This window comes from Chiloscyllium punctatum, chromosome 2 (assembly GCF_047496795.1).
Source record: "Chiloscyllium punctatum isolate Juve2018m chromosome 2, sChiPun1.3, whole genome shotgun sequence".
Taxonomy (NCBI): domain Eukaryota; kingdom Metazoa; phylum Chordata; class Chondrichthyes; order Orectolobiformes; family Hemiscylliidae; genus Chiloscyllium; species Chiloscyllium punctatum.
Window position 1 is genome coordinate 95,831,922 of NC_092740.1, and position 14,673 is coordinate 95,846,594.

At 41.7% G+C, this 14,673-nt stretch overlaps 2 protein-coding genes across 4 annotated transcripts in view; one reads left to right on the top strand and one right to left on the bottom strand.

Annotated features, from left to right (window-relative positions):
• aopep (aminopeptidase O (putative)) overlaps positions 1–5,717 on the top strand; it is a 433,713-nt gene extending 427,996 nt beyond the window's left edge. The window contains exon 17 of the mRNA XM_072585937.1: positions 2,888–5,717. The gene's annotated coding sequence lies outside the window, so the exon portion shown is untranslated. The remainder of the gene's footprint in view (positions 1–2,887) is intronic.
• The window catches only part of fancc (FA complementation group C), a 193,228-nt gene that overhangs the window by 24,827 nt on the left and 153,728 nt on the right, over positions 1–14,673 (bottom strand). For all 3 annotated transcript variants that reach the window (XM_072586004.1, XM_072585993.1, XM_072585984.1), the window contains exons 8-10: positions 9,785–9,941; positions 7,434–7,489; positions 1,208–1,307 (exon numbers count right to left, since the gene is read on the bottom strand). In XM_072586004.1, the coding sequence (XP_072442105.1) occupies positions 1,208–1,307; positions 7,434–7,489; positions 9,785–9,941 (313 nt within the window). The remainder of the gene's footprint in view (positions 1–1,207; positions 1,308–7,433; positions 7,490–9,784; positions 9,942–14,673) is intronic.

A 14,673-nucleotide genomic window follows, 5' to 3' on the forward strand; every position in this document is an offset into this window, starting at 1 on the left:
ATGGAAAGTCCGCTCCAAAGATTCCTGACTGACTTATTGCAAATTCTCAGATTCTTAGCATAAATTAGCAGGATTGACTGTGGCCCACATCCCAGATTATAGTGGAATGGATTGCCTGACCTACCCCAAGCAGCCAACAGACAATTTGCATGCCTGTGTACTGAGATCAGATGATGGCCTTGACTCATTGGACTGTGACCCCTGGCCTGACAACAGCCCACATTGTCTTATCTGAGGACTGCTCACCTTTGACTTTGAAATCTTGCCATTTATTTGAAGCACGTACAGCACGTTTGATGTATAAGGTGCTGCTGTATGGCATGAAATCTGACATAGCATCATTGTTGTCCAATTTGTGCGGTGATGACTATCTTGACATCGGGAGCTTGTACTATCCTTTATGCTTTTCAGAAGTAATGTGGCAAGATACCAATTGATGGGGATTAACACTTGTTAAGTATCTTGCTAATGCCACAACTAATGTCATTAATATTCAGATTCCGACATTACTGAACTCACCAAAACAATCCAGGCTTTGGAAAAAACTTGACAAGGAAACCAGAGTGAGCCCCTGGCAGATTCAGCTCACCACTTACTCTGAACAACTTCCATATTGGAAACCAGACAACCTCCATGGATACCAGCCACACACTCATGTCCATGACTTGGGCATCAGGCATGTGACAGTCTCTATAAGCCATCATTGCACATTCCTGATTCATTTACAGGGTCCCTCTGCACTGCAACGCTACACCTACCATTATATAATGCTGCAGCAGGTTAAGGCAGAGATAGATAGACTTTGACATGCAAGGGAATAAAAGGTTATCAGGTGTGGGTAGGAATGTGGAGTAATCGGATCAGCCATAATCTTATTAATTTGTATGTTCATACAAGAGGGGTGAGAATGGAGGATGTAAAGGTGAGGATGAGAAGAGAAAACTGTTCAAAATAATACCTAGCGTGGGTGCGAAAAGGGACAAGATCAGTGGTCAGGAGAAAAGTATTCAGGAACAGGTTGAACAAGGGAAATGGAAAAGAATGTCATTGAAGATGCAAGTTCAGAATCCAGTGATATAAGTAATAATGGTGACTACTGATCATTAAAGTTTCAGATTTTGAATTTATGATTATTATCTGCAAGTAAATTCATAAATTGCTCTCAAAAACCAAACTGCTCATATCATTTCGAAACTGAAGACCTCACCTGAGGTTGTACCTGTAGCAGGGCTTGAACAAAACACCGTGTAAATGCTTGTATAATGGCAATAATTTTAGGGTGTCCATCAGATTCTAGCAGAATGGTCCTCATGATTTAAAGACACAAAAGTTGTACAATTAATGCTAGTCATCCAATTTTTAACAACACATCTATATGACAAAATACTTGTTTGCATCCAGAGTATCTGCTCATGATTAACAGAAAAACAGGAGAAAAAATATCAAAATTAATTATACAGGTGGCTGCTCTTTCAATTCAATTGTTTACATCCAGAGAAAGGAATCTTCTCAATGCCTTTCTTTCGGCGTCAGAGACAGTTCACATACAGGTGCAAGTGTTACAAAAATAATTGAAACAGCAAGTATCGAATGCTTGGTAAGTTTCAAAATCAAAATTCATTTCCATTGTGCAAAATAAGTGCACTTTATCTGTTTTCCTTACTAAACCTAATTCAGGCTAGTTAGCAAGACAACACCATTGTGCTTTACATTGCATTACATTTGATGAAAGCAGATTGCTGTGCAGATGGAAACTGTTCACACTGTTTACAATAAACCATGCAGTGTCGTGTATATCATAAGTAAATCATAATGTGCAATTTACAATCATCCTGATCGTAACATCTGTTCTATTTTTGCCCTAATAATTTGGTTCAACTATTCAACATTTTAATGTTGCAACATGAGAATATACAATAAGGTCTGAAGTAAAATAATGAGCCTTACAGAATTTACTAATTTATTTTGCTGTGGACAAAGTATTCAGTGTTGTGAAAACAATGAAATCAACACCTCAGTCTCATTGTCATGTTCAATGGATTAGAATGTTTGCACTGCGTCACAACAGATTTATTTAATTGCCGATCCAAAAGCAAAATACTGCAGAATCAAAAATAAAAACAGAAATTTCTGGGAATATGCAGAAAATCTGGCAGCAACTGTGGGAAAAGAAAAAGGAATCAACATTTCAGGTCTGTGATGACCCGTTTTCTATACTCGCATTAAATATTTTATAAGTGGTAGCTGTTTTCAAAGGGGCAGTCACTACAGCTTTGTCTACTTCAAAGGTCATCTTGGGACTACATTGCTCGCCTCCCAGAAGTAAATAGGGAGAGGTCATGGACATGGGCCTGAGGCAGGTGTGGTTGCACTTTTGTTTTTGTACATGCCTGGCACAATGTGGAATTTACATAGTCCATAACTGTAATAGAACTAGCATCCTTGATATTATCTACTTAATTGCAGGAGAATAGGGCTCACAAAATGTGGCTTACCTGGCCATCCTTAAACCAACTGAGATGAAATACTACAGCCTATCCACCAATGATTGGAGCAGGATTATTGGCACAGGTGAGACTGGACAAAGCCAATAGGGCAATGAGATTACAAGAGTACCTTATCTACTGTTTACAAAGCCAGCTCCTAAGGGACTCAAGACATGGATGTATGATTGCTGCTGTATGGGCTACCCTTTGTTCAATTGTGATATTAAGGGCTCTCATGCTTTGGAATTTAAGAGTGTGCACATAATGAAATTTTGGAAATGTAAACACTCAAAGGAATTCCAATTGATATCAAATGGTCTCATTGTGAAATGGTGTGTTCTCTCAATTGCTAGGAGTTAGGAATATGACCGTAATCCTCAATATTTCTATCTCCTACACAGGTACACCATTGAACTTCCTGTCAGTCAGCTCCAACGAGTGATGCCGTGCAATATCTGTGGCAGCAAAGAAAGCAGAGTTGCACATCACTCCTCAGCACCAAGCAGCAACACAGATACTGGCAGCTCCATCACTCCTCAGCACCAAGCAGCAACACAGATACTGGCATCTCAATAGGGTTTTGCCACTGGGAACAGAGGGACACACAAACTGGTGAGGGCACCACAAGTTGCTCATGCATCTGCCAGGGAGTGAGATGAAACAAGCATTCACAAAATTCACCAAGGGTGTTAGACAGAATCTTCCAAACCCACAACCATTTCTATCTGGAATGACAAGGGCAGCAGATATGTGGTAACACCACCCTTCGCACGTTCCCCTCCAAGCCACTCACCATCCTAATTTGGAAATATTACCATTCCTTTAGAATCATTATGTCAAAATCCTGTAATTCCCTCCCTAAAGGCATTATGTTATTCAGCACACATGGACTGCAGCAGTTCAAGAAGGCAACTCAACACCACCTCAAAGGCAACTAGGGACAGGCAATAAATGCTGAGCAGCCTGTGACGCCCACATTGAGTGAATTTAAAAAAAGGCACATCTGATGGAAGATTGCTGATGTGATTGAGATGATGAGTCAATGGACAGAGCTCTAGTGACAGCTGTAATGTGGCAGATGCTGAATGTCAAGCAAGACATACTTGTTGATACAGCCAGAGGAGCTGTATATTCTGGCAAGCATTCTGGAGGTGTTGATCCATGTTAGGAGTTCTGCAGTGACCCAACCTCTAGGATGCTCTGCTTTAGTCCTGGTCAGGACTGGCAATTGTCTTGAAACTGGTCATCGTATAACAACTGAACATTTGTAAAGTGGAAACCTTTCCTGTTGGCGAGTGTGCAGGTCTAGTCTGCTGTTTCCTTGATGGTGACATGAATACAAGTGAATGCACCCTAAACCATAGGAAAAGCTGACATTGCGATAAACCCTAAAACAGGTTTTTGTGGTTCATTATAAATTCAATGAATTGCTCAATTCATTGGAATATTACACCAATGAACCCTGTAAAGCGATGCTGGGCAACATAGGTCACCACATACAATCTGGCAAGGTGCACCAGCAAAGACATTCAGGGCCACTGTCATCTTTACAGTCACTGGCATCAGATGTGCCCATGCACAGATGGAGGCTGTCTCCCCAGCTAAGACAATCATAAAGAGATGTTACGGTAATCTGGAGAGTCTGTGACTCAGTATCTTCGACATTTGCAAGTAAGTCATTCTGACTTATTACACTTGGCTGGCTGCATAAGTTTTAAATTTTCCATTATGGGATGTGGGCCAAATTGACAAGGTCAACATTTGTTGCCAAACCACTGTCTCCACTAAATGTTACCTGCCATATGGCAGAGAGACAAATGTAAGGCTCTCTGCTGCTCCTTCAGCCTGTGCAATTGGAATGACTTTCATTATTTCTGGTAGCTCCTCCTCCTGACTTTCTGGACTTCTCCCTCTCCTCTGCTCCTCATTGGATTTTGTATCTGCCACAGAAAACCACCATCCCCATTTTCCTATGAACACCCAAGCTGAAGTACAGATGAGAAAACATCTACACAAAGGTGCTTGAACCTTTCAAATTTCCAATTCTCAGAAGTCTAAGTAAATGCCAAATTTCTCACAAAACACATAACTACTCACATGCACCAGCCAGGCTAAACTGCTCGAGTCCACCATAATCTCAGCTGTTGCACTACACTGATAAACAAACTGATTAAAAATGGAAATTGTCACTTGTCTTTTTACCCACCCAGAGGCAACAATATTAGAATCCAAATGTTTTATTTCAGTCTATTGGGTTACTGATGAGCTTAAAAGTATTTTCATTGCCATTTTGACTATGGTGAAGGGTTCCCGTTGAGACAGGTGCATGGCCATCCTTTTATAGCATCCCAGCATGATGGCATCAGGAATGTGACCAAAGGTTGTCACCTCATATTACATCCGTATGGGTAAAGGATAGTCCTGTTTTGGAAAAATATCTTTCAGCCTATGTTACTCTGACAAACCTGTGGAAAGGATATGAATCCGATGGTCAAGAACTCTTTGGAACAATAAATCAGTTCAGAGTTTAAGTAATAGAAACAAAAAATGCTGGAAACATTCGGCAAGTAAATGTTTCTACAGAGAGAGAAAAAGAGTGAACATTTCAATAGACAACAGGTGCAGGAGTAGGCCATACTGCCCTTCGAGCCTGCACCACCATTCATTATGATCATGGCTGATCATCCTTAATCAGTATCCTGTTCCTGCCTTATCTCCATAACCCTTGATTCCACTATCTTTAAGAGCTCTATCCAACTCTTTTTTAAACAAATCCAGAGACTGGGCCTCCACTACCTTCTGGGGCAGAGCATTCCACACAGCCACCACTCTCTGGGTGAAGAAGTTTCTCCTCATCTCTGTCCTAAATGGCCTACCCCTTATTTTTAAGCTGTGTCCTCTGGTTCGGGACTCACCCATCAGCAGAAACATGTTTCCTGCCTCCAGAGTGTCCAATCCTTTAATAATCTTATACGTCTTAATCAGATCCCCTCTCAGTCTTCTAAACTCAAGGTTATACAAGTCCAGTCGCTACAATCTTTCAACATTAGATAGTCCCGCCATTCCAGGAATTGACCTTGTGAACCTACGCTGCACTCCCTCAATAGCCAGAATGTCTTTCCTCAAATTTAGAGACCAGAACTGCACACAATATCCCAGGTGCAGTCTTACCAGGGCTCTGTACAGCTGCAGAAGAACCTCTTCTGCATGCTAGAAGGCCAGCATGCTATTAGCTTTCTTCACTACCTGCTGTACTTGCATGCTTGCCTTCATTGACTGGTGTACAAGAACACTCTTTGTACTGCCCATTTACCTAACTTGACTCCATTTAGGTAGCAATCTGCCTTCCTTTCCTTGCCACCAAAGTGGATAACCACACATTTATCCACATTAAACTGCATCTGCCATGCATCTGTCCACTCACCTAACCTGTCCAGGTCACCCTATAATCTCCTAACATCCTCCTCACATTACACCCTGCCACCCAGCTTTGTATCATCAGCAAATTTGCTAATGTTACTATTAATACCATCTTCTATATCATCAATATATATTGTAAAAAGCTGCGGTCCCAGTACTGATCCCTGCGGTACCCCACTGGTCACCGCCTGCCATTCCGAAAGCGAGCCATTTATTACTACTCTTTGTTTCCTGTCAGCCAACCAATTTTCAATCCAAGTCAGTACTTTGCCCCAAATACCATGCGCCCTAATTTTGCTCACTAACCTCCTATGTGGGACTTTATCAAAGGCTTTCTGAAAGTCCAGGTACACTACATCCACTGGATCTCCCTTGTCCATCTTCAGAGTTACATCCTCAAAAAATTCCAGAAGATTAGTCAAGCATGATTTCCCCTTCATAAATCCATGCTGCCTCTGACCTATCCTGTTACTGCTATCCAGATGTGCCGTAATTTCATTCTTTATAATTGACTCCAGCATCGTTCCCACCACTGAGTTCAGACTAACTGGTGTATAATTTCCTGCTTTCTCTCTCGCTCCTTTCTTAAAAAGTGGTACAACATTAGCCTCCCTCCAATCCACAGGAACTGATCCTGAATCTATCGAACTCTGGAAAATAATCACCAACGCATCCACGATTTCTAGAGCCACCTCCTTCGGTACCCTGGGATGTAGACCATCAGGCCTCGGGGACTTATCAACCTTCAGACCTAACAGGCTCTCCAACACCAATTCCTGGCAAATATAAATTCCCTTCAGTTCGGGTCCTTCAGCCACTGTTACCTCTGGGAGATTGCTTGTGTCTTCCCTAGTGAACACAGATCTGAAATACCAATTCAACTCTTCTGCCATTTCTTTGTTCCCCGTAATATATTCCCCTGTTGCTGTCTTCAAGGGCCCAACTTTAGTCTTAACCACTTTTTTCCTTTTCACATGCCTAAAAAAGCTTTTACTATCCTCCTTTATATTTTTCAGATCACTGAATAAAATTGCCCAATCTCTCCACACTGGAAAAATTTGGTCCACGCTCTGGAACAAGCCATTAAGCTAAACTGGAATCAGAACCTGTAAGTTTTCAGGCAGAGCAATGAAAATTCTACTCAAAATCTGACCAAGGCTGAAGGGCAAATTTCTCACTTTCATAATTCAACCCTGTTGACATAATAGAATAGCATTCAACTATCTATTAGCAATTTCCCAGGGGAACAATCGTACTCATTAATGAATTATTGCTAGTTCTGTAAATGGACCCCAAGCTCTTGCCTCCTCCACAGTTCGTAGCTTTTCATTATTTAGAAAGCAGTCTTGATCTCTTAAACCAGATGACCATATGCTTCTGCAAAATAAACTTGGTTGGTCCATATATTTTTAAACTTCTGCTTGCACCTTCTAACTTAGTGCCAACTGCAAACTGTGTTTACAATCAACTGTAGAAGTTTACAAGATAAGGTGGCACAAGACTCTTCGATTTACATATCGCTCTTACCTGAAGAAATTATCAAGTACTCTAAACAACGAAGGATGACAGGCTGCTGCTTTAGGCTGTAATTGAAATAAAATATCAGTTCTCAAAGTTATCATTGTTCACTGTTGATTGACTGAAATGAGAATGGTCACAGCGACAGAGAGAGTTGCTGCCTTAACCGAAATGGCAATGAAGCTCCAGTTCTGCAAGTCCAGTACCAGAACTCAATATGCACCATTTCTGTCAGCGTTTATACAGTTGTCATTAAACGAACTTTTTGTTCTATATTTTTACTAAGTTCAAATTTCACCATCTGCCATGCTATGATTCAAACCAATTTCACCAGAACATTAGCTTGTTGGTACTGGATTAACAGTCCAATGACATTACCATTACATCACCACCTCCACAGCATTGGTGCTCACTAGATTTACTCAGCCTGTATGTAGTATCCAATTACTGAACTTCCCAGGCAACATGTATCTCTAAATTCCTGTTTTACACCAGTTTTTATATTAATTTAACTGTTTTGTGTCCTATAAATCACTCCAATAATTGTTTGCTATCCATGTTATTTTTCCAATAGGATTTCCTCTTCCATTAATATACAGATCATAGAATCCCTAGCATGGAAACAGGCCTTTTGGCCCAACATATTCATACCAACCGTACGGAGAGTAACCCACTCCCCTACATTTCCCCTGACTAATGCACCTAACCTACGCATCCCTGAATACTATGGGCAATTTAGCATGGCAATTCAATTAACCCACACGTGTTTAGACTGTGGGAGGAAACCCAAGCAGACACAGGAAGAACGTGCAAACTCAACACAGGCTGGAATCGAACCCAGGTCTGTGGCATTGTGAGACAGCAGTGCTAACCACTGAGCCACCACGCCACCCTCAATCTGGTTCCGTATTTCAAAGACTTTTCACATCTACTTTTCACTTATCCCTCTTAAATATAAAATATCCTTTAATATTCAATTTCTAATCTTTGCTATGTCTCCGTAATAGCAATTAAGTCACGCCCTTTTACTTCTACAACACCAGGAATTCACCTATCTTGCAAATGCTGTGCTTTTAATTTTGACTTATTAACACTGCCTTATAATTTGACCCTGGTTGATTCAAGGATTTGTTTCTGCTGATTTCCACTTACATATACAAATTTTCTACACTCTCCCATAACCAACTTTGCCTTTATTCCAAATTCACTTTTAGGTTCCCATCTATCTGACAAGCTTAATTTTTAAATTTATTGCTGTACAGGGTTCAACTTATAACAAGATAGAATTAGGAATCACTGGGACTTATGGGCAGTACAGTGGCTCAGTGGTAAGCACTGCTGCTTCACAGCACCAGAGACCCAGGTTCAATTCCCACCTCGGGCGACAGCCTATGTGGAGTTTGCACATTCTCCCAGTGTCTGTGTGGGTTTCCTCTTGCAATCCAAAGATGTGCCATGCTAAAATTGCCTATAGTGTTAGGTGCATTAGTCAGAGGTAAATATAGGGTAGGAGAGTGGGTCTGGGTGGGTTACTCTTTGGAGGGTTGGTGTGGACTTGTTGGGCCAAAGGGCCTGTCTCCCTACTGTAGGAATTCTAATCTAATCTTATATTGCATTAATAAAGATAAATAAACAATTTATTTAAATTAACATCACAATTGGAATTGCATCTTGCAGTTCACTTTGATTCTTAAAGCACATGAGGTGATACTATTCAACTGGAATGTGATCTCTCGTGTGGCAATGCCATATAACTTTCTTCTGAAGAATGTCAAGTAAATATGATTAATGACACAGAAATTACACAGATGATTAATGGCACAGTGCAACAAATGGAGAAAAATGACCTAATTCTACTGATTTAACATAAAAGTTGACACTTAGCCATATTAGTTGCATTAACTACTTTAATTGTCGTCAACCAGTCAACAGCAAGGCATATTAACAACAATCTGAGAGGTTATTTACCTGCCCCACAAACAAAAGTGAGACCTGGGGAGACATAGTTGGGGTTATAATGCAAACTGAACATTTATTTATTTTTTAAACGTTTCAGTGCTTTGGGAAAAAGGCAGGCACTGTCACCATATAGGTGATCCTCATGTCCACACAGATAGACGATGGGCCAAATGACAAACATGATTATTTATAGCATAGTACAAGGTTATTGGGCTCTTTCCTCACAGCTGTGCAATTTTTCCCTTTATGTATTGTATTATTTAATGAAATAAGCTCACTGAAAAATAATACATGAGCAACACACAAGTCTTGAATTTGTAACATTTCCAAAACATCTAAAATCATGAGAGAATAAATTAAACACACCACATTTACCTAAAATTTGTGCTTAAGTGACTTACCAGTAACGAATCAATGATAATAATTTCAACTTGCGGCAAAGATGCCCAGGAATGAGAAATCAAAGTTTTAACAAGATGGAAAATAGCTTGTTCTAGACTAGGGAGGTAACGTAGCCACAAGCTCATAACTGCATTGTCAGACAGGGAAATCTTTTTCCTGTTGAGATGGAAGAAGAAAAAACCTGGGAATTAGCATTAATATTTGGACAAGAATTTAATACCCACAAGTAAATTGTAAATATAACTTCAACAGATCTACATCACAACAGATGTGTTTACCTCCAACCCAAAATTGCAATCTCAGGTATAATTCGTATTGTCCCTTATTCAGATATAAACAAAAAGCTCATGTCTGTCACTAAAAGTACGAAGCATCTTAAAGATGGTGGGGCTGAATGCAACGGGAGAGAAAGGCAGACTAGATCAATATGCTTCTGAATATTTTAAATTCGTTTTTAATCACATTCTAATGGTCACAATGCTCAGGAAAAGAGCGAAAATTATAAGTTGACATTGGTAGCCATTAAACTGCAAAATATATGATAAGTTTTGGAACCAAAATACTATAGCTTAGACTTTTGTACTCTTAATATTGTTATGGACCAGGCCAGACCCTCTCAAAACATTTCAACAAAGTGACCCAAACCCTAACTTTGCTCATTGTTTTAAGCTGGTGTAACACAGATATTCCAGGAGTGATGCAGCTGACCAACCCACTTAGTTTTAAACAAAACAATTTATTTACAAGATTATCGAATGAAACACAAACAAAAGAGAACAGAATACAGAATAAATTACCCTATCTGAAAACCCAATACACTATCCCAACCTAACGATGCTGTTCTAAAATTTGTAACAATCCCCGTAAATATCCCTTGGCAAAAAAGATGGGATCAAACACAGGAGATAAGTCAAAGAGAGAGCGAGAGAGAGAGAGAGAGAGAGAAAACCAGCCTGGAGCTGATTCTTTGGGTCCAGCAGCTTTTTTCACAGTACTGCTAAAAGAAAACAAACCAAACCAGATAAAAACACAGCTGGGAGAACTGGCCACTCTCCTTTCATTGTACAAGTATTTTTTAAGCTCGAAAGCCTTCTGCCTGAGGCAGCATCTGTTAGGTATAATAAAATTGGCCCTGAAACCCGTCAACTCCAGATTTTTTGGAGTCTGTGTCTTTTACAATCTCTCGGGGGGGGGAGGGGAAACCAAAGGACAGCATAACCTTATTAAAGGAGCAGTATCGTCACAATATGAATATATTCCTCTCATAAATACACCTATTAAGGTGATTGACAGACATAAATAGAACTTGAGAGACCTTAACTTTGGGTGAGAATCAGCAGAAACCACATGAATGGCAAAAGTGATATCTATGCTATATTTCCTGAATATCCTACTTAAATTATAAGAGGAACTGAACAGAAGTTTCACAGAAATTCCAGGTGACAGCTTTATGTATGTAAGAGCCAGCTTGACATTGATACAGCTGCCTCAAAATTAAACATCTCCCCTCACGTACCTGTCAAATTCAAAGTCTGAGAAGGACCAGAGTCTGGTAATGCAGTACCATTCCACTCTGTCAATTCAAACCTGAAGAAGGATCCTCATCCGCAAATTGACTATTTCATTTGAAAAGTGAATTGTAGTAGTCTTAACAGGCCAAACTCCAAAAAATGTCAAGTTCGCAATTTAATATTTACCATCAGGACAATTCAAAAATGTTTATTTTTTCAACAAGCACAATATTTTCTCCTGTATTCCCAACTGTTTACACCAACATCATTCAGCAAAAATGCACAGCATCTAACTGAATGACATAACTCTTGGCTCAGTTTGGCTGTTTTGTGATAGATTGACAGCATCAGTGCAGGTCGACATTACCATGGAGGCCCTATTTTCTCAATCTCACCCCTTGCCTGAGGCATGGTGACCCTCAACTCATACTCACCATCAGTGATCTCTCTCTCTCTCTCTCTCTCTTATGAGTGAGCAGCCATGATCCTCAGTCTACAGCACCTTTTAGTTCATAACTGAACTCTGGTATCAAAAATGGTAATAACTTTCTATTTTATTGCATTTTTTAGCTCTGATCCAAGCATAATTTCATAAGCATTATTAATCACAATACTACAACATCCTAAGTCAATTCATACAATCAGTTCTTCCACAATGCGATGGTTGCTTTCTTGTGCAACCCTGCGTTATAGAAAAATTGTCCTTTAGAAACAGTGCTTTAAGTGTTGGCGCTGTAATCATGTTTCTCCTTCGAATCATCCCACTTCCTCCAGACCAACTTTAAGACACCTCCTCCTACCGCCACCTCGACCATGACCCCACCTCCCCCATCACCAAACAGTCATCTCCCAGACCATACAGAACCTCATCACCTCAGGAGATCTTCCACCTACAGCTTCCAACCTCATAGTCCGGAAACCCCGCACCACCCGATTCTACCTCCTTCCCAAGATCCATAAGCCTGACCACCCTGGCCAACCCATTGTCTCAGCCTGCTCCTGCCCCACCGAACTCATCTCCACCTACCTTGACACTGTCCTATCCTCCCTAGTCCAGGAACACCCCACATACTCCCCACGCACGCCCTCCACCTCCTCCAAGACTTCCATTTCCCCGGCCCCCAACGCCTCATCTTCACCATGGATATCCAATCCCTCTACACCTCCATCCGCCATGACCAGGGCCTCCAAGCCCTCAGTTTCTTCCTCTCCGGATGTCCCCAACAGTGCCCTTCCACCGACACTCTCATTCGTTTGGCTGAACTGGTCCTCACCCTTAACAATTTCTCCTTCGAATCCTCCCACTTCCTCCAGACCAAAGAGGTAGCCATGGGAACCCGTATGGGCCCCAGCTATCCCTGTCTCTTTATTGGCTATGTAGAACAGTCTAACTTCTGTAGTTACACCGGCACCACTCCCCACCTCTTCCTTCACTACATTGTTGACTTCATTGGCGCCACCTCGTGCTCCCGCGAGGAGGTTGAGCAATTCATCAACTTCACCAACACATTCCACTCCCAACCTTAAATTCACCTGGACCATCTATGACACCTCCCTCCCCTTCCTGGACCTCTCCATCTCCATTAATGATGACCAACTTGACACTGACATTATTTTTTTTTACAAACCCACCGACTCCCACAGCTACCTGGATTACACCTCTTCCCACCTTACCTCCTGCAAAAATGCCATCGCGTATTCCCAATTCCTCCGCCTCCACCGTATTTACTCCCAGGAGGACCAGTTCCACCACAGAACACACCAGATGGCCTCCTTCTTTAGAGACAGCAATTTCCCTTCCCACGTGGTTAAAGATGCCCTCCAACGCATCTCGTCCACATCCCACCCCTCCGCCCTCAAACCCTGCCTCTCCAACCGTAACAAGGACAGAACCCCCCAGTGCTCACCTTCCACCCTACCAACCTTCGCATAAACCACATCATCCAAAGACATTTCCCCACCGCCAGGAATATATTTCCCTCCCCACCCCTTTCCGCTTTTCGCAAAGACCGTTCCCTCCATGACTACCTGGTCAGGTACACGCCCCCCCAACAACCCACCCTCCCTTCCTGGCACCTTCCCCTGCCACCATAGGAAAACCTGCACCCACACCTCCTCCAAGACCCCAAAGGAGCCGTCCACATCCATCAAAGTTTTACCTGCACATCCACTAATATTATTTATTGTATCCATTGCTCCCGATGCGGTCTCCTCTACATTGGGGAGACTGGACACCTCCTAGCAGAGCGCTCTAGGAAACATCTCTGGGACACCCGCACCAATCAACCACACCGCCCTGTGGCCCAACATTTCAACTCCCCCTCCCGCTCTGCCGAGGACATGCAGGTCCTTGGCCTCCTCCACTGCTGCTCCCTCACCACCTGACGCCTGGAGGAAGAAATGCCTCATCCGCCTCGGAACACTTCAACCTCAGGGCATCAATGTGGACTTCACCAGTTTCCTCATTTCCCCTTCCCCCACCTCACCCCAGCTCCAACCTTCCAGCTCAGCACCACCTTCATGACCTGTCCTACCTGCCTATCTTCCGTCCCACCTATCCACTACACCCTCCTCTCTGACCTATCACCTCCATCCCCACCCCCATTCACCCATTGCACTCTTTGCTACTTTCTCCCCCACCCCCCCTCGTTTATCTCTCCACTCTACAGGCACCCTGTCTCTATTTCTGAGGAAGGGCTTTCGCCCGAAATATCGATTTTCCTGCTCCTCAGATGCTGCCTGACCTGCTGTGTTTTTCCAGCACCACTCTAATCTAGATTATACTTACCAACATGGTATAAGTTTTGAGATGCATGCATGTGTTCTTCCTGTCGTAAAAAGTACTGTTATGCAATAAGAACTGAAGAAAAGAGTGCTTGGGTAATATTAATTTCATAACCTGAAGTGATCTAAATGTCTACAGCACTTTAAGGTTGAAAAGAAAAATGGGGCTGCAGCTTTCCCTTACCCCTAGACTAGTTTGATTTATAGGACATTTAGTGTAACTTACAAAAGAACAAAGCTTTTTTTTACACTTTCAATAGGTTTCATTGTTTACAGCTGTAAATGGGCTGTTTCTGACAGCTTAACCCATTATGAATGGTTGTGTTTCAAAAGCTGAGAAGCATTTATCTGAATAAGAGGTTGTGTTCACAGTTTGATTGACAATTCTAAGAAATGATTAAAGGATTATCTATCTTAAATGTGGCTGCTGAATGGATTTTGTTTCACAACTGAGTGACCACTTAAGGGGATTTACATTTTTCATTTATTATGGATTTTTAAAATATATGAATAGTTGTGTTTTTTCAGTGACAGCTCTAGTTAGATAGCTAGCTCTTCACTGACTAGTTCAAAAGCATCCCATTGCAGTCACT